The sequence below is a fragment of the Trachinotus anak genome, unplaced genomic scaffold (genome assembly GCF_046630095.1).
Source record: "Trachinotus anak isolate AG129_WGS33_773 ecotype Australia unplaced genomic scaffold, CSIRO_AGI_Tana_v1 ptg000025l, whole genome shotgun sequence".
Classification (NCBI taxonomy): Eukaryota; Metazoa; Chordata; class Actinopteri; order Carangiformes; family Carangidae; genus Trachinotus; species Trachinotus anak.
Window position 1 is genome coordinate 3,374,190 of NW_027273876.1, and position 17,910 is coordinate 3,392,099.

General features: G+C 42.5%; 2 protein-coding genes across 2 annotated transcripts in view; both read right to left on the reverse strand.

Annotated features, from left to right (window-relative positions):
- The window catches only part of cdk5rap3 (CDK5 regulatory subunit associated protein 3), a 288,850-nt gene that overhangs the window by 125,213 nt on the left and 145,727 nt on the right, over positions 1-17,910 (reverse strand). The gene's annotated exons all lie outside the window — the stretch shown is intronic.
- The window catches only part of LOC139608931 (TANK-binding kinase 1-binding protein 1-like), a 67,711-nt gene that overhangs the window by 28,961 nt on the left and 20,840 nt on the right, over positions 1-17,910 (reverse strand). The window contains exons 3-4 of the mRNA XM_071463080.1: positions 6,317-6,575; positions 960-1,085 (exon numbers count right to left, since the gene is read on the reverse strand). Coding sequence (XP_071319181.1) covers positions 960-1,085; positions 6,317-6,559 — 369 coding nt within the window. The 5' untranslated portion in view covers positions 6,560-6,575. The remainder of the gene's footprint in view (positions 1-959; positions 1,086-6,316; positions 6,576-17,910) is intronic.

Here is a 17,910-nt window from a genome sequence, read left to right on the forward strand (position 1 = left end):
AGCAGAGAGAATCAAGATGGTTAATGTTAGAAGAAACATCAGAGAGACTCAGTCACATGTTTGAGCCTCAGTCAGACCCAGACTCAGATCAGGAGTCTGTTGAGACCAGAATCAGAGACTAGCAGACGGATTAGAAAGCTTAATCTCGTTATTTGTTTATGTTGTTTAGTATCTTGTAACTGGCAGTGGCTGACACAGTGTTAGTGGTGGTGTTAATCTAAACTATTGCTCTCTGTACTGACAAGGTTTGAGATTTATTTAGTCCCTCGCCCCCGTCCCCGTCCCCACAAGATGACAGGATTGGTTCCTCATGACATATGAAACCCTGATTCTCATTGGTTCACTGCAGTTCTAAGGTGGAAATACTCAGTCATGGCTCCTGGTTATTTCACTCATGATAAGTCTTCATCATTGGGACCAGTTAACAAGGGGATCTTTGAATAATTCCAATTAATCTCAAAGTGTGTGATCTCCACATGATCTGCAGGATGTGTTTGAAAAAACACGTCATCTTTACTGTCTTTACATGTTCAGCAAAATCTTGGTCAGGTTCAGTCCCAATTATACTGCGTCTCAAAAATAGAGCACCAGTGTGAGAATCCCATGTCACAGTGCTGCTTGGACGGTTTCTTAAAAACACCGAATCTCAGTAATTTTGCTTGGACAGCAGCCTTAGCGCTTAATTAGTTCTGGACGTCATTCATCATATGTCCACCAGGGTTGGCCTCAATTCGCTTTTAATTCAATTAATTCACACACAGGGAGGGTTTTCTGCAGAATTCAAGCTCTGAGAAAAAACCTGTGGTGTGATAAGGTTTTCTTCTCTCTCGAACAAAATGAATCTACATTAAAGTGGATTTTTTTCCCCCCTCTTATTTCTCACATATCCCACTGCGACTCTTCCCTCTCTTGTATCTCCTTCCTCCCTCTCTCCCCGTTACCCCCGTCTCTCCTCTCACCTCGTGGGTCAGGACGTTGACTCTCTGCTGCAGGTTTCCATTTTCTGAGTGCAGCAGCGCCGTCTCCTTGCTCTCAAAAGAGCAGTAGGAGTTGGTGTCCTCCCCAAACTCGCTGATCATAGGGAACTGCAGAAAAAGACATTAAAGAATCATGAAATTGAACATGTAATATTAAAGATGTGTAGAGGACTAGATATAGTAAAATGATACAGTGAGTGAACCCTTTTGCTTGTTGATAATTTTTGTTTGTTTGCTTAAACTTCTTTTTTTCCTGCTGTATTCTGCATTTTATTTTATTTTTTTGATGATTTCACACTGGGATCATTAAAGATTCATTAGGCATCAACTGCAACTTCTGTTTGGCCCAGATATCACTCAGAGATTCAGGTTGTTTTCACTAATGTCATGTTTTTCTCTTGAACTAGATTTTTTATTTTTCCGCACTAATCACAGAATTTACATACCAAGTTGTTTTAATCATACTTTCTAATTTCATCCCACACAATGACATCTGGGGAGGGACCGTGACTCAGCTGTTTGCCAATCCATCAGTTACTTTGTTTGTCCATCTGTCCATATTTATCAGGAATGATAAATACTTTTTTTATTACACTGACTGGCCTAAGGTTGGGTGCTAGAATGTTCATTTTAATACTTTTATGCCCATCATGATATTTCAGATGCTGCTTTCTTATTGCGCCTCAATGTTATTTTCAAAATTAATCATTGGCTTTTATACTGAGGACGTAAATCTTTAAAAACACCTCACAAATATGTTGTTTCATTTTAAAACAGGTTCAGCAATTTTTTTTTAACCTGTTGGGATCTGTAGTTTTTAGCAAACGTTACTCACACAGGAGAAAACTGTGCATTTATTGGGGACTATTTTCAGCTGCGGATGAATATATCTGATGCTCTAGTGAGTATTTCCAGCAGCAGGACGGTGTGTGTGGGACTGAGTCATAATAAACTGTGTATGTTCATGGTAATGAAGGAACATGTCACCCAGTGCAACAGTGTGGCTCACTGATGTGTTTTTAATAGTTTCTGGACAACAACGGAGCTCTACGGCTCAGAGGAAGAAGATATATCAGGTTACTTGTACTTTTCACCATCTTACTGCCTCACTGCAAGTCATCATTCATGGGGGAAACTTGAAATATGCAGAAATAATTGCATCATATGCAGCTATGATTATGGCGATGTGACCGATTATGTAATCCTGACTTTGCAGAATATGCATTAATGGGCTCCGCCATGTTTACTGTTGTTTTTACTTCTGAGCTAAGCAATTTGTCTGGTTACAATGCTAAACTGTTGTTTGTTAGCAGAATCCTGTGATAGAAACACGTTATATAACAGCGTGCGGTTCAACCTAAATGAACACATTTACATTTAGAGTGCCAACCATGAGCACAGAAAGCCTTTCATTTTCTGTGAAGTCACTGCTGCTGATGCAATGTCTATTTGAGGAGCAAACAACCCTTTTCCATTTAGCAGAAGACCACTGTGTGCTCAGTTTAACAGTAAATGTTCGCAACATGGGCAAAACCCCCCCGGGGGCACCAAGAGTTCTCACGCTGCCGAGCATCGGGAACTTTAAACCGGAGAGCAGCTTCACTTCAACTCATGTTCAAAGCAGCAGGAAGCACTTCCAGCTGCGTCATTACAGCAGCTGTGCTCAGGCCCCTCGTGTTTAGAGCCTGCAGAAACACCGCGCCACACGAAAGGGCCGCAAGTAAGAGAATACTGCCATGGCACACACTGGGATTTGGACATTGCAGGAGTCAATATTGTGATGCCGCTATTGTCTGGATTGATTATCCAAATCTAAAAACAGGCACATGCTGTATTTACAGAGGCACAGGTGTGACATCTCCCAATCCAAACAGCTAACATCTGCACCTGTTCCCCCAAAACCAACACCTGTCTCTGTGGGAAGGGGCCCTGGACAAACTGCCACTTGCGAGTGAGTCAACAGCGCTGCGCCAGCCTGCAGCGTTCAGTAACAGCTGCTCACTAAAGGGATGCAGGATTTCTGCACTGACACACGTCATGGGGTCAGAATGGGGTCACATGGGGTCAGAATGCATTTCCATCGATTTGAAGTTTTCAAAGTGTATTAAAGGTCCCATGTTTTACACTTTTCCTGTGTTTTATTTGAAGTGTTGGTATCCACCAATTATATTTGTAATTTTAAGAACCAAAAACAATCTCAGTGTCTCCTCTCTCAGGCTTCTCTCTGTAGCTCTAGTAACAACAGGTTGGTGAGCCAATCAGAAGAGAGGATCTGAGCCTCTCTTCTGATTGGCTGATAAAAATAAAAATATCGTCGATTTCAGGTAAACACTCAGAGAAACCAGATGATGCAAGGTTGGATGGTGGGTCTGGGTGGGCGGGGCTTGGGGCGTGGCTGAAAGTGCTTTGTTGTGACATCACAAAGTTCCAGAAGTCCTAACAGCTGGTTTTAAGGCTCAGTTTCTGAATACAGGCTGTGTGCATTTCTCTGTGGACTGAGGCTTTGATACTTTCACAGTATTAATATAGAACCTGGACCTGCTTTATAATCAAACTCACTTATTGTAAAACATCAGCACTGATTTTTATGTTGGTCCCCTAAAATCAAAGCTTTTAAACTTTGTAGAAGATTCAGAGTTTGTTTCCCCACCAACATTATCTCTCGTAGACCATAATGCAGCAACAGCTTGCATCTTTTTGGGAGCTGTCTTTCTCAGCATTTCCAGTACAACAGCCTCTTTGATAACTTTTTTTTTTGTTATTTGAAACATTTAGTTCTCTACTCTTTTTTTTTTTTCTTTTTTAAAAGAAGAAGTGCTAAGCTATTGATTCTACAGCAGTGTAAACAGCACAGCTTGTTCAATGTCCTCATGTAACTCAAGTAAAAGTGGGCGACATAAGCTGAGAGGAAAGTGGGTACATTACAGCTTCATCGCCATATAATTCCTAGAATAAGTAGAACACCACAGACTAACGATAAGAAGAAGAATATCCAGGAGTGGATTTTTTTCCCCCTTAATCCTCCTTTGTTCTTAATTTCAGCAATTTCTCTCTGCCTTGCTCTTTGCGTCATTATCTCCTTTAACTCCCTCATTTCTCTTCCTTTTTCCGTGCCTTGCTCGGCATTCTTCCGCACTTTTAAGTCCTTCTTTTCACTAATTTTTTCTCTTTTCCTCATTTTCTGTCCTCCCACGCTATTCCTTTTTATGCTCGCTCGCCCCCCTCATGTATCTGTCTGCCGGTGCAAGTACTGCTAGGAGGTGGATTTCTGCTTCACCTGCTCCCTCAACCCAACTGGAAACTAGTCTGATTTCTACCACCAAGCTTACGGGCCCAGCAATGCAGAAATGTCTAAGGTGTCACTGAGTTTAAGCCAAGAACCTCAGCAGATATTCTGATATTTCACATTAAAGGTCCCATATTTCCAGTGTTTTATTGTTGATATCCACAAGAAGATATATCTGTGGTTTTCTAAGAACCAAAAACCATCTCATTGTAGTTTTACATCTCCACTCTCAGGCTTCTCTCCAGAGCTCTAGTAACAACAGGTCAGTAAATGTTTTCTGAATGATGGATGTATATTCTTTGAATGGTGAAATGTATTTGTTGAGTTCCTTTAATTTGTGACATGACAGCCTTATTGAAGACACACAGTAAGAAGTAAATAATTATGCAGTGCTGTGTTGTTTCCCAACACCTGAACTCTCACAACCCACTGAATGAGCCCCTATGACCTTTGTCTTCTGCCCTTTGACATCACCATTCTTCATGAACAGAAGTAATTTCCCTGCTGACTCTCAGTCAATTTCACCAATACTCCTAAAGTTTATTCTCAAATTTGTCAGTGTCAGTAGGTTTTAACCGAAATAACTAAAATACAGCTTCGTCACTTCTTCACTGATTCAAAGTACATTTAAAAAAATGTCTCATCCTGGTTGATACTGACCTTCAAATCATCTTTTTATGTTGAGATGATTTATAACCATCATTTTTAATCAGTGTCAGACAGTGTTTGATGATCCAGTAATCACTTTGTTTGAAGATACCAAACACTGGTCGAATAACTGATTAGGTGGCAACTATTCTGATAACAGATTAATCATTTCAGTCATTTTTTTTAACAAAAACAATTTTAAAAAAGTCTGCGGGTTCCATCTTTATCAAACATAACCCAGATAGCAAAATAAATCCGGCCTGTACTTGGGCCACATGCTTGTTTTCTTCTGGCCCACTGTACACCCAGTACCACGGCCAGAATCTGCCCCATATACAGCATGATTGTGAGATGCTACTTCCACATCTGGACCAATTCTGGCACAGATGAAGAAAATCTTCCAGCTGTTAGTCAGTGCCAGAGGACAACAGCTGGACTCTGCCCAGATGTGGAAGTGTATGGTCCAGACTCAGGCGGAGGACCCAGGCATATGTTGGTCCAGAAGTTTGAGTTTGCTATCTGGGAAAGAAGGCAGTGGTTCTCAAAGGGGGTTCAGGGACCCTCAGGGGTCCTCAAGGGAGTTCCTCGGGTCCCCGGCAAAAAGGGGAATCATTTATTTTCACTATAATTCCATCTACAAGTAACATAAATACAGAATCGTGGGTTTCAAGCACTTTCAGTAATAAAACATCTAAATGCAAAAATCTTATCAGGTGGAAAAATACAAATTATAAAAATTATAACAGCATTTTCCAATATTTTCTATCATTTTATAGAAAAACAATTCAGTTGATTGTTCAATAAAATAATGTGTAGATTAGTATTTACTGCATCTGTCTCAAACAAGCCCATTAGAAATAAAGAATAAAAAAACCTCTCAGACACTGTATCTACATACAGGTCACATGTTAATACAGGTGTAAAAGGGTTGGTTGTTACTTTAAAGGACTTTCACTCAACTACATAAGCTCCTGTGAGCTGCTAATTTAGCCTCTTTTCAGTTGTTACCGATGGGACATATTATTATTTATTTATTTAAACATTAGTTAAAACTTCAGCAGCCCTCTGCCCTCTATATATAGAAAAAATGATTCCTTCCTTTTTGGAGTCAACTTTATTCCCCTGCTGCTGCAGGATCAAAGCCCACCGACGCTTTCCCTCCTTTTATCTTTGTGTACAATTGCATAGCCTCAATAAAAATGGAAAGTGCTGAGGGTGAGTGGACAGCTCTCTCCACCTCTAAGAGACTTCTAATAAATCAAAAACAAAACCAGCCTTCTCGCTGTCAGAGCCGGAGACCTGCTGCCTGATACCAACAAGGACAAAAACAACTCAGATGATTAGTTTTCCAAAATGCTGTAATATTTGACTTTGTGATGCGGCTTTGAAGTGAAAAACCCTTTACCTTGATCTCGTAGATCTTCAGCTTCCTCTTGATACTGGTGTTCTCTCGCTCCAGGCAGGCCAGCCTTGTCTTGATGTCCTGATAGGCCGTGATAAGGGCAAAGTGGGAGGCTGAGTAGACATCGTCGGGGGGCAGGGGCGAGGAGCGCCACGCCACGCTGCCACAGCCATCCTCCTTCAGGCCTCCCGCGTCGCCGCCTCCTCCCAGCAGCCCCAGCTCCCCTCCGCCAAACAGAGACTGCATCACTTAGAGCCTCAACCTGAGGACAGACACAGACAGATTAATTATTAAATCACCAGATTGTTTCCATTCAATTAAATGTACCTACCAAAAATAACAGCATTTTATAATTTAGGCAGGGGTTGAGCATCGGCCCTAAAAACATCAAGCGACTCGCAACAAACAAAAAAGAACAAAGCAGTTTTGAAATGAGAGCAGTTGTACTGCCAGCACACACCATGTCAAATATTCAGCAGCAAAGTGGGTACAGAGAGACACAGGAGGACGACTGAGGGACACTGCTATTCCATGTGAAATTTGAAGATGACCCAGCACCTCGCTGTCTCTTCACTTCAGACCTGAACACAATGATCCAGTCAGTCACCCTGAGCATGTGCAAGTGCTCACTTATATCCTGGGTTTGATCATGTTTGAGACGTGACATTTACATTCAACAAAGGGAAAACTGACATTTCTTCATCGCTGTGTTTCATGCTGATGTTAGTTCAGGATGAAGGTGAACCTGATTTCACAGGCAGAGTGAGTGCAAGGATGCAACACAGTGGACATGAATAGAGACAAACTCTCATAACTCTCATCCGTTATAACAGGAAACAAGAAAAGGAGAGAGAGAAAAAATAAGAAAAAGCTGGAAACCTGGTTCGTTTTGAGATCAGCCCACTGTGATGTCACCCACTGGTTTGTGAGCTGCTGTTTTGAAGCCTCGAGTTTGCAGTTTGGCCGTCGCCATCTTGGTTTTTGGAAACCAGAAGAAACAAATTTGGAGGAGAAGGTGGAGCTGAGGAGGAGTGAGGGGTGGATCTGACCTGCTCTGTACTCTATCCTGATTGTCAGTCTGTCAATCACACGGTAGCCCCGCCCTAATGAAGATTTTAAATTCTTCCTGCACCCCTAGCCCGTCTAAAATACCAACTGTGGGAACCAGCGATCTGATGGTCAAATCTGCATGATTAACACGAGGCGACAATTTGCTTTGAGTCTAAACATCATCCAGGTTTCTGAACATCTGCAGCTGTTCAGATCTGTCGTTGACTCCTCATCCAGCAAATGTGTCATTTCTGCACCAACTCCCAGTTTGGTTTCTGGCCTGTACATATTTTCAGTGTCTTTAGCTTCTCCAGCTAATTATCAGTAATGGATCAAAAGCAACAGTGCATCTCCTACGTCAAACTTTTACTTTCATTTCAGCACATCACATCATTTTGAGTGGCTGTTGACTTTTATTGTTCGAAAAGTCAATCAAACTACAAAGAGATGCAAAACAGCAGCAAAGAGACACAAAAGAAAAACCACACAACCACAAAATAAACAAAAAATGACCACAAAGAAACACAAAAAGACTGCAAAGAGACACAAGACGGCTAAAAACAACATGTTGTTTATATCTTTTACATGTCTGTGCACATCATCCTGTTTTTGTGTCACTGTCTTCATAACTGGAGTCGAGGAGGCATCTGCACACACAGTGATCAGAAATCTGGAAAAGATCAACTGGGATCAGAGCCAGGAGAAAAGGTTTACGAGTGCAAACATAAGACCAGGATTCTCCAAAAGCCCGAACATAACCGAGGCACCAGTGTGCATGTAAACATTAATTTAGTCTAGCAGATACACACCTCAGCCTGAAGAAGTTCAAAGCCATTCTGCTCCTTTTTGCATCTGTCTTTTGCACTGACAGAAACATTTCTGGTGAGCGATCCCCTTCGGGTGCATGAGTAACCGGTCCATGTACTGTAGCTGATATGTTAATCACACCCTGATTTACATATGAGCCTGGTTCGTGCTCTTGTTCCATTTCACAGTACTTAAAAAAACATGAGCTTTGACAGCCCACGCTCCTTGAGTGGCGTGATGAATGAGCTGGGCGGTTAGCTGACCATGCTGCATAACAGCCAACCGGCCTTGGCCTCCCCCCCTCCCCCTGCCCCCAAAGTCTCCAGGCGGTGCTGTCAAAAGTGATAAATGGCGCCTGTGATGTCACAGCCCTGTTTATATGCGGCCACAGAGGGGACGTGCACAAAAGTCATTCTAGAGACAGCTGGGCACACTAAGAACGGTTTGATTTACGGGTACTGCTGAGAGAGTTACACAACGGCCAGTTGATTTGATGTATACTGGAATGGATGCCTTCCTGACTCCCAGCGTTGCCTTGTGAGTCAGCGATTGCCTACTGAGCTATTTTCATCTGCTCCCTTCCTCCACGATGCTATTTTCCTTGTGTTTCTAGCGAGAGAGAGAGACAGAGAAAGAGAAAGAGAGAGAGAGAGAGAGAGAGAGAGAGAGAGAGAGAGAGAGAGAGAGAGAGAGGGGGGAATAAAGCCTCAGCCAATCTATGGCTCTTTTCCTCGCTGGTCTAAAAGGATGATCCAAAAGCACTCCCACATGCACAGGCACACACACAAACACACCGTGTCTGTGCACATGCAGCCAAAAACACCACAGAGGGACAGTCACACAGAGAAAAAATACACGTGTGGAGGAAAAAATAAAATTTAAAAAAAAAATGTCTGTTTGATCAAGCAGACGACACATACTCAGACGGACTGTGCCGGTCACCTGCCAGCTGCCTGAGGACTGCTGCTGTCGATGACAGGACTTTATTAAAGCTCCTGTAAACTCACTGTACAGCACCGAGCAGCAGACAGACACACAAGTTAGTGACCATTCATCAAAGGGACACAAATACGACTTGAAATGAAGGTTATTGTTGAATATTTAAGTAGGAGACACGTGCACCATAACAGCTCCATAAGATGATGACATGTCAGTGTTTGTGTGTCGCCAAAAAACACAATAAAAGAAGATCTGTTAATGCAGCTTTAACCATGGCCATGATTTTTCCCATGTTTGAAATAGAACAGTGAAAAAGGTCATTTTTGGAAGCTGCTGCCAAACAACCTTTTTTTGTGATCTGTGTAGTAGGACTTGTTAGATGAGGTAAAAGCCACTCAGGTGGGATGTTGACTTAAAAAGCTTTCGCTCAGTTAAAGCTTGTGTGTGCGCGTCGTCGCTGCTGGAGGCTTCACCAAAGCAGCTCATTTAATTATGCTTGGTTTTCACATGTGGTCTTTGAATGACCTCCAAACAGAGGACTACAGAAGTGCCGGAGCTGCCACAGTGGGGTTGTGTTTCTGTTTGGATGCATAGTGCATGAGAAAATGGTTACTAGGAGGGGTGAGCCTTCACCTTGTTGCATGTACTGACCTTATTTACATAAAAATCCTATGGAAACTGCTCACACCATCCGCCTACATTCAGGCTGGAGGACATAATTATCCATAGACCAAAAATCTGATAATATCACCAAGTGGATGTTATGATTCACTAGTCTGTCGTGCACATATGCACAGGCTATGTGCAGCAGGGAATACACTGGCTGTATAAATATATATGTATCAGTAAAGTGTGGAAAATGCCTTCGTCTACCATCGACGGGGGTAACATAAAGGACGGGGGCACGAGAACATCCATTTTGTCTGTGCTCCTCTCATTGGCAGCTCAGAAATGAGGCATTTATCACACTCTCTCCACACAGCTCCTACTCAGCCTCCCTTCCCCTCTCCCTTCCTTTGCTCTCTGCTCTCTCTACCCAAAATATCCCTCATCCAGCTCCATCCAACCCCCCCTCCCCCTCCCTCCCTCCCTCCCTCCCAATCACACACACAATCCGCTCTATCTCCCGGACCTCAGGGCTCATTTGCTGAGGCTCTCTGGGCCCCACAGGACAGTAGAAGTGAAGGCGGACACTTCGCTCCCAACCAGCTCCCTGCTTCATTACAGTGATTACCACAAGAAGTCATATGTTACCTGGGGCCCACGTGCCAGACGCTGTTCCTCTGAGACTACCTCTCCCATTCTCTTTCCCTCTCTCTCTCTCTCCAGGGATTAAAGCGCCACTCCCCTCTATGTCACTGTGCACTGTGCTGAAAGGGCCAAGCACCGTCGCCGTCATCAGCAGACCTCGAGAAGTTATTGCGTTCATTACCTACATGTGGTGACAAATTTTACATGTAGGTCTCGTGTTTGAATGAGCTCCCAGAGCCACGACTCGTAAAAGTCACAACAACAGTCTGACGAGGTCGGACCTGCCGACATTTTCTCACAGATCAGGTCTGAATTAACTGCTGTCACATTAGGGGCTGAATAAGGACACGGAGAAAGATGTTATATCTGCTTCATGTTCTGCTTCTGCTCTGCAGAACATTGACCTGTTTCTTATACACAAAGAAGCTAAACTGTGCTAATGTGTCAACTTTATGTTGTTCAGCAGATTCTTCTCATGTTGGATCAGCTGACAGGTTTTCCACTAAGAAACTGATCAGCAGAGCCGCCCAGTTTCTGATCCAGCTCGTGATCAATTCAGCAGATGATAACTTTATTAATAACCCTGTGAATGATGGTTTTATGTGAAATAGCATCTATTAAAGGTGCCATATTTTACACTTTAGCTGTTTTATTTGAAGGGTTGATCTCCATCAGAAGATATATTTGTGGTTTTAAGAACCAAAAACCATCTCAGTGTAGTTTTACATCTCCTCTCTCAGGCTTCTCTCTGGAGCTGTAGCAACAACAGGTAAGAAAGCCAATCAGAAGAGGCTGAGGCTGAGCCTCTCTTCTGATTGGCTGACTGTTTTCTGAGTAACTGAAAAAAATTTAGCAGATTTCAGGTGAACACTCAGAGAAACCAAATCCTGCAAGGTTGGATGGTGCCTATGAGGCAACTTCCTTTCTTTCTCCCTATCATTATTTTCCAGCACTGCACCGTAGCTCATCATGGACCGAACATTGCATCAGAATTGCAGCTCCATTCCTGCATGTTTACATGGAGCCATTATAAAACATTTAAGTAAAGCAGACCTATGTTTGAATACCAAACAGCCATTTCTTTAAAAGTCAGTTGAAGCCAGCAATTTACTTTCGTTTTCACCAGGATTTGATTCTCGTTTTCCTTTGCCTCCTTTCAATAGAAAATAAGGAGTCACAGAGTTTCTTGAGAATACCACCTTAAGCTATAGTGTCTAAAAAAAACTAGTTTACACGAGTTCTTCATTTCAGTTGTTTACTTTCTCCTCCGAAAAGATGAAGTGAACAAACCTACAGCACAAACTGGATATTAATTATTGGCAACCTGACAAACTGCATATACAAAAAGAAATTTGTTCTCCATCATTACTTATTTACCTGAGGTTCAGTTCTCGTATTTTTGCATTCTTAGTATTAGAGCAGAACTGCGAGGTTGTATAATATTATTAGACTTGGTGTCTTTAAAAGGGAAATAGTAACATTGCAAACACTTGCTGTATCCTTGATTTGACACGAGATACAAGAGCTGGAGTTACTCTAAAGTCTCAGTGGGGTTTCCCACAATGCGTTAGAAAGAGCAAGCCTCATCCATTTACAAATATTCATAACCCAATCAAATCCCAGAGCTGGTGCTTTGTGTAAATACTGCAAATCATATTTTTGGGATCCTGTGAGGATTGAAGCAACAGATGATTGTTCTCTCCACAGGAGATCTGTTTGTGTCTGCCTGTCAGCTAATCGTGGTATCGCAGTTGACTATAATGGGGCAAATCTCTTCTTACAGATGTTAGCGCTGATAAAGTCCATTGTCGTTCTTGTTTTGCAGCTTGAGTCTTTCTTCGGTAACACTGGAGAAAATGAAACTCCAGTATGTAGGAGCTATTATTTTCTTCTCCATAAAGCCCGTGCATGCATATGTACGAGGCTCTGTCTGTGTATTTCAGTGCCTCTGTTGTATCCCAGGGCGTAAATATATGAGAGCAGCAGAAATCATGCCAGCTGGGTCAAGGCTGGGTTTTTCCAGTGATAACAGAAGCAGGATCAAAGGGGAAACTGGGGGATTGAGTCCCAGCAGAGGGGGTTTTAATGTTGGATCTTATAGAGAGATGCAACCACTTTCCTTTCTATTTCCTCCTCTTCCTTCCCCACAGCAGGCAATGTTTCTTTTTCTGCCTCACCCACCCTCTCTGCACCTCATCCACACCCCCACCCCCCCTCACCCCCCACCCCCCACCCCTGCTCTCTGTCTGGCATTCAACAGTCCAGCTCTTCTCAGTGCCACCCTGTGATCCCCACAGGCGGGACATTTGGCACCTCTGACTCAGACAGTATGTCTGTGAATGAAGAGTCCAGGGCGATGAGAGGTGGTGTGCCTTTCTGCCCCGCGCTCATCCGCCAAATGCTCCCATAATGCCTTGCTTCGCTCCACTGCACCTGTTTCCTCTGCTAAAATTCTCCTTTTGCAGCGAACAAGGCCAGAGCTGGACACTACAGCACACACTGAGAACCTATTAACATGCCGGCAGGTAGGGTTTGATTGTCACTGTGTGTGTGTGTGTGTGTGTGTGTGTGTGCGCGCTGGTGTAGACATGTGTGCATGTGCGCATCAATGTGGCTTAGTGTGGAAATGAGTCAGAGCAAAGATAGAGTGTGTTATATGTGTGTATGTGTGTCAGTACAAGGACAAAGCAGCAGCCACACAGGCAGGAAAACTGCTCTGTGTGTGTGTGTGTGTGTGTGTGTGTGTGTGTGTGTGTGTGTGTGAGAGAGAGAGAGAGAGAGAGAGTCAGGTAGTAGGTATTGATGCACTAATCCAATGCAGTGGATCCATATTGATGCTGCGCTCCAGCATTATTAACTAGGTCGACCAGACGTGTCTGATCCACATCAAATACTGTTTCTCTGACACAGCGACTACAAAAGACACAACTAATGACAACAAAGTGTTAGAAACTTCTACACAAACTGATTAAAATGGAGCCTGTGCATGAATGTCTCCAATTATAGTTAAGAAGTGATGTGTTAGTGTCGGCCTCATGTTCCCTGTCACTCACAGTGAGGTAGAGTACGCTGGTTTGAAACTGATGAAGAAAACAGAGCACTGTTGTCTGAGGTGGGATCACAGCATAGCAATGGTGGGTTAGTGTTCATATGTACGGTGGCTGAGAGGGTTCAATCCACCGCAACCCCAAGCAAGTAAATATGGATAAATAAAACACAAGCAAATTAAGGAGTGAGTTCACAAAACTGACGACACTCACAGGATAATGAAACCTGCAGCAAATACAAAGAAACACAACGAGAGACACACGTCAACAAACCACAGCTGGGCCGACACTGTATTTTTATTTATCTTGTATGTTGTGTTAACTCACACGTTTTTTTTTCTGTGTGGCCAGAACTCACAAGATTTTGTTACAGATTTTTTTTTTATATACTGTATATGTATATATATAATTTTATTTTATGTTTTTGTTTTTTAACGCACACAGAACAGTGAGGTCTGGGACTAGGGCTGCACAATTAATCAAAATATAATTGAAATCACAATATGGCCAAGTGCAATATCAAAATCACAGGAGCTGCAGGTTTTTCTTTTGGTACAAGCCTCAACAAAAATCATATCATTATTTTTATTTTTTTTTGGCCTTTATGATAGATCAGTGGAGACTGACAGGAAAGGGGGTAGAGAGAGAGGGGAATGACATGCAGAAAAGAGTCAGACCAATCGGGAGTCGAACCGGTGACTGCCTGCTAAGAGCATCTTGCGCTCACACATGGTATGCGCCCTAACCACTCAACTACCAGGCCACCCATCATTATTATTTTTAAAACTTTTCAGTGAAAATGAAATGCAAAAACAATCATATCAACTGAAGCCATGACTCTTACTGAGTCTGCAAACTGCAAAATCTGACAAAATAATCACAATATGATTTTTTTTTTTTTTTTTGCATATCATGCAGCCCTAATTTATGTTTTTATTCCTTTTTATTTTTTTATGCAAACAGAGGAAGTGAGGTCTGGGATGTTACAAAATAATCAATAATAAAGGAAATACAGAGCTGTACAGTCCACAGTTCATGTAGGAAGCTGCAGACAAAGACAGTGCAGTCTGAATGATTATAGCACTCCCATTTTTCCCAGTATTTGAAGGCAAAGAGTGAAAGTTATTTTCTCCACTGAGCAAACAGAGTTGATGTTACAGATCATTTGATCGGCCTTGACACCGAACTCACACTGGATGTAAACACAGACGCCCCGGTTGGTTTTGTCCATTGATACTGGAAAAATCTATTTTAGGAAGATAGCTGTTTCCTAAACATAGTCCACTAAAATTACTTATGAATGAAAAGTTGCAAAAAAGAAAGCTATGGAGCTGCAGTTGGTGGGAAGAGGGAGGGTAGTAGGACCAGGAGGTGCCATTCATATAGGACAATACAGAGGATGTAATATTTTAATCCTGTTAATGAAAGCTTGCAGTTTTGTTTTTTTTTATCTGAATGTCAAATAAAGCAGGTAATTTTTTAGTCTGTGAGATTTCTTTTTAAGAAAAATGATTTGTGAACACAATCATTGAGCCATATCAGTTTTGGTAACCGGCCTAATAACTTTAACTCCAACCTGACGTGATAAAACCCAACCATCTGGTGCTCCAGACTGGTTCAAACTAATGCCAAGACATACTGACAAATACTATTTGAGTCAGGTACCTTGAGAAAGTGTCATTCTCACCTGCCTGCATGTGTCAAGTATAAAGAGTAACCACCTCCACTGCCTGAATTAGTACCTGAGCACCTGCAGGTTAGATCTGTGCAAATGAGCATCATTATCTAATATTCAGCTCTGCCTCTTTCTAATCAATGTGGAGAGGAGGCAGCTGTGTGTGTGTGTGTGTGTGTGTGTGTGTGTGTGTGTGTGTGTGCGTGTGTGTGTGTATGTGGTCTACTTTAGTCAGTTTGGATTAGTTCTAGTTTTCTAACTCTGCCTCTGAATCCTGTGTCCACAGACTGTGTTTACAGACCGGGCTACATTTTAGGACAGTTTGTGCATATTAATTTCGGTTAGTGTTTGAACTGCAAGTTACAATTTTATTTAGATCTTAAAATTACAGGCTAAATGCTTCTTCACACTTTCAGGAATCATATTCTGGTGGCATGATATTGAAATGAGTGGACTGCGTCTGTAGCACCGAGACAGAGACTCCTTGTTCAGATTCATAAAACCACTAATGCTTGGAGCAGTTTGATACATTTTGTTCAATGACGAAAGGGTGTTAAACATGTTTATGTTCTCTAAAGTAGAGGTGTTGCGAAAATGAAATATTGATATCGTGTTAATAATACTCATGATGAAACGTTGACGGCAGATGTTTGACCGTGTGGATTCCTTCATCTTGTTGCTTTTGTTTGCTTTTGCACAGTTGTGGTCACAGAATCTTCTATTTGAGTCTAATTCATTTTCCAAAAAAAGTGACCAAACACACAATAAACACAGTTAAAAATGTATTTTACTGATATTATTCTTTTTTTGGTTCTAGTTTTCTACACATATTGTGACAACATCGTTATTGTGAATTCTGTAATCGTGCAGTGAGAATCTGATGTCGTGACAGCCCTGCTCTAATGAAGAGCACCGTAAATGCTCTGATATCGATGCACATCCTTTATACTTTGTCAGCCTAAAAGAAGCCAGACTTAAGTGAAGCATCTACAGCCTTTTGGGGATCAGCCTGTGAAGGACCCACAGTTTGTAGGTTTTTAACTGAAGACTGTAACCCCCACCACCCCCAGAGGACGTGACCTGTGTCTTCAGCCCTGATTTCTACCCTCAGATTAATAACTATTCAACATGATTAACAACAAGTATCGACACCTTTTTTTAAAAATCCAGTTCAAACACTGACCACCTCTGCTTCACTTTACCATCTCTACACCGAATAAATGTTTTTTTACAGCCCAGCAGCTGCTGAAATTTAAATTTGTGTCCCGGTATAATAAACTAAAAGAAAAAAAACACATGTAATAAACAGACAACAATAATAATTTGTGTTCTTTTTTGGACCAAAGCATGCGTGTTTTCCTACCTAAAGGCTGAGCAGCAGCTCTGTGTAATAGAGATGTTGTTGCTGTGTGACTTGGTTACTGTCAGAGCTCTATGTACTTTTAAAACACATGTACACACACACACACGCAGCAGGCCCACGCCACCTGCCACACTACTGTCCATATCAACAATGTACACACCCACACTCATATGTACACATACACAGACACACAACACAAAGCACTTATACAGACTGTCAGCACAAGAGAAAAACACCACCTCTTACAAATGCCGTGCTGTGCCATGCCATACCGCGCCGTGATTCATCACTCGGGGAATCAGCCGTGTAGGCAGGCGGGCAGGGTGCCGTGTGTGTGTGTGTGTGTGTGTGTGTGTGTGTGTGTGTGTGTGTGTGAGCAAGGCAGCTGCCATGCAGGAGATTGATGGCAGGGGCAGGATGGAGACAATGAGCTGTGTTGCTGTATTTTTTTTTCTCCGTTTTCTGTTTTCTCCACAGCTCCCCTCATCTTTCTTTCCAAACGGAGCTGAAGTGAACCGTCAATTCCTTCCCCTCTTTTTTTTTCTAACCATCCACCCTCCCCTTTCTTATTCCCTTCTTCCCTCTCTCTTGCTCTCTCTCTCTTTTGCTCTGTCATTCATCCATCTTGGTATTCAGCAGCAAAGTTCATCGCAGCCCCCCTGAGTGAAGACAGAAAAAAAAAAGTCTGTTTTGACTTTGAATGAGAACTTTCTCCACAAAAGACATTAATCTCCTCATTATTACTACAACCAATCCAATACTTGGATTCCCTGGCTCTGGAATCTGAGTCAAAGTCGAGCTAAGCTGCAGCCAAAAAGCAAAGACCAGAGAGAAAAAGATGGAGAGGGCGAGATAAGAATGACTTTTTTTTTTTCTCTCTCTCTCTCTTCTGGTTGCAATTAAAGCCCACCCAGTTATCCACAGCCACACACAGCCAAAACATGTTGTGTACATGCGACACATGCGTACAGGCCATGCTGACACAGGGAGCGAGTCGGATGACTCATGAGCACTAGTGTGTTTCCCAGTTGAAATAAAGCTTGTAATTTGGTCTCGGCTGTTACAGAGCATGTTCAGAAAGAGAGTGCGAGGCTTTCTCTCAATGCACAGTTGGCTCGCCAGCAGGATGGAGTGAAACATGGCTGCTCAGGATAGATGAGACACACAATGTGGTGAGAGGAGAATGCGAGGGAGTGGTTAGCCTTACAGGAGGTCAGACAGTGGGAGATTTAAAGCCGCGCTAATCAACGTTTTTTGTAATAACAATGGGTCAGATGACGGAGTGTGATGGGAAAGGTGTCGCCCTCGGAGAATTATCACCTTACCTCTGCCAGCTCTCGCTCGGCTGTCCTTACATGGCCGAGAAAATCACTTCAAAGAGTTAAAGAAAGAAAAAACATCTCACTCTTGGCTGCACATATACATTATTATTGTTTGTGGTATGCATTTCTGAAGAGATTAGTCA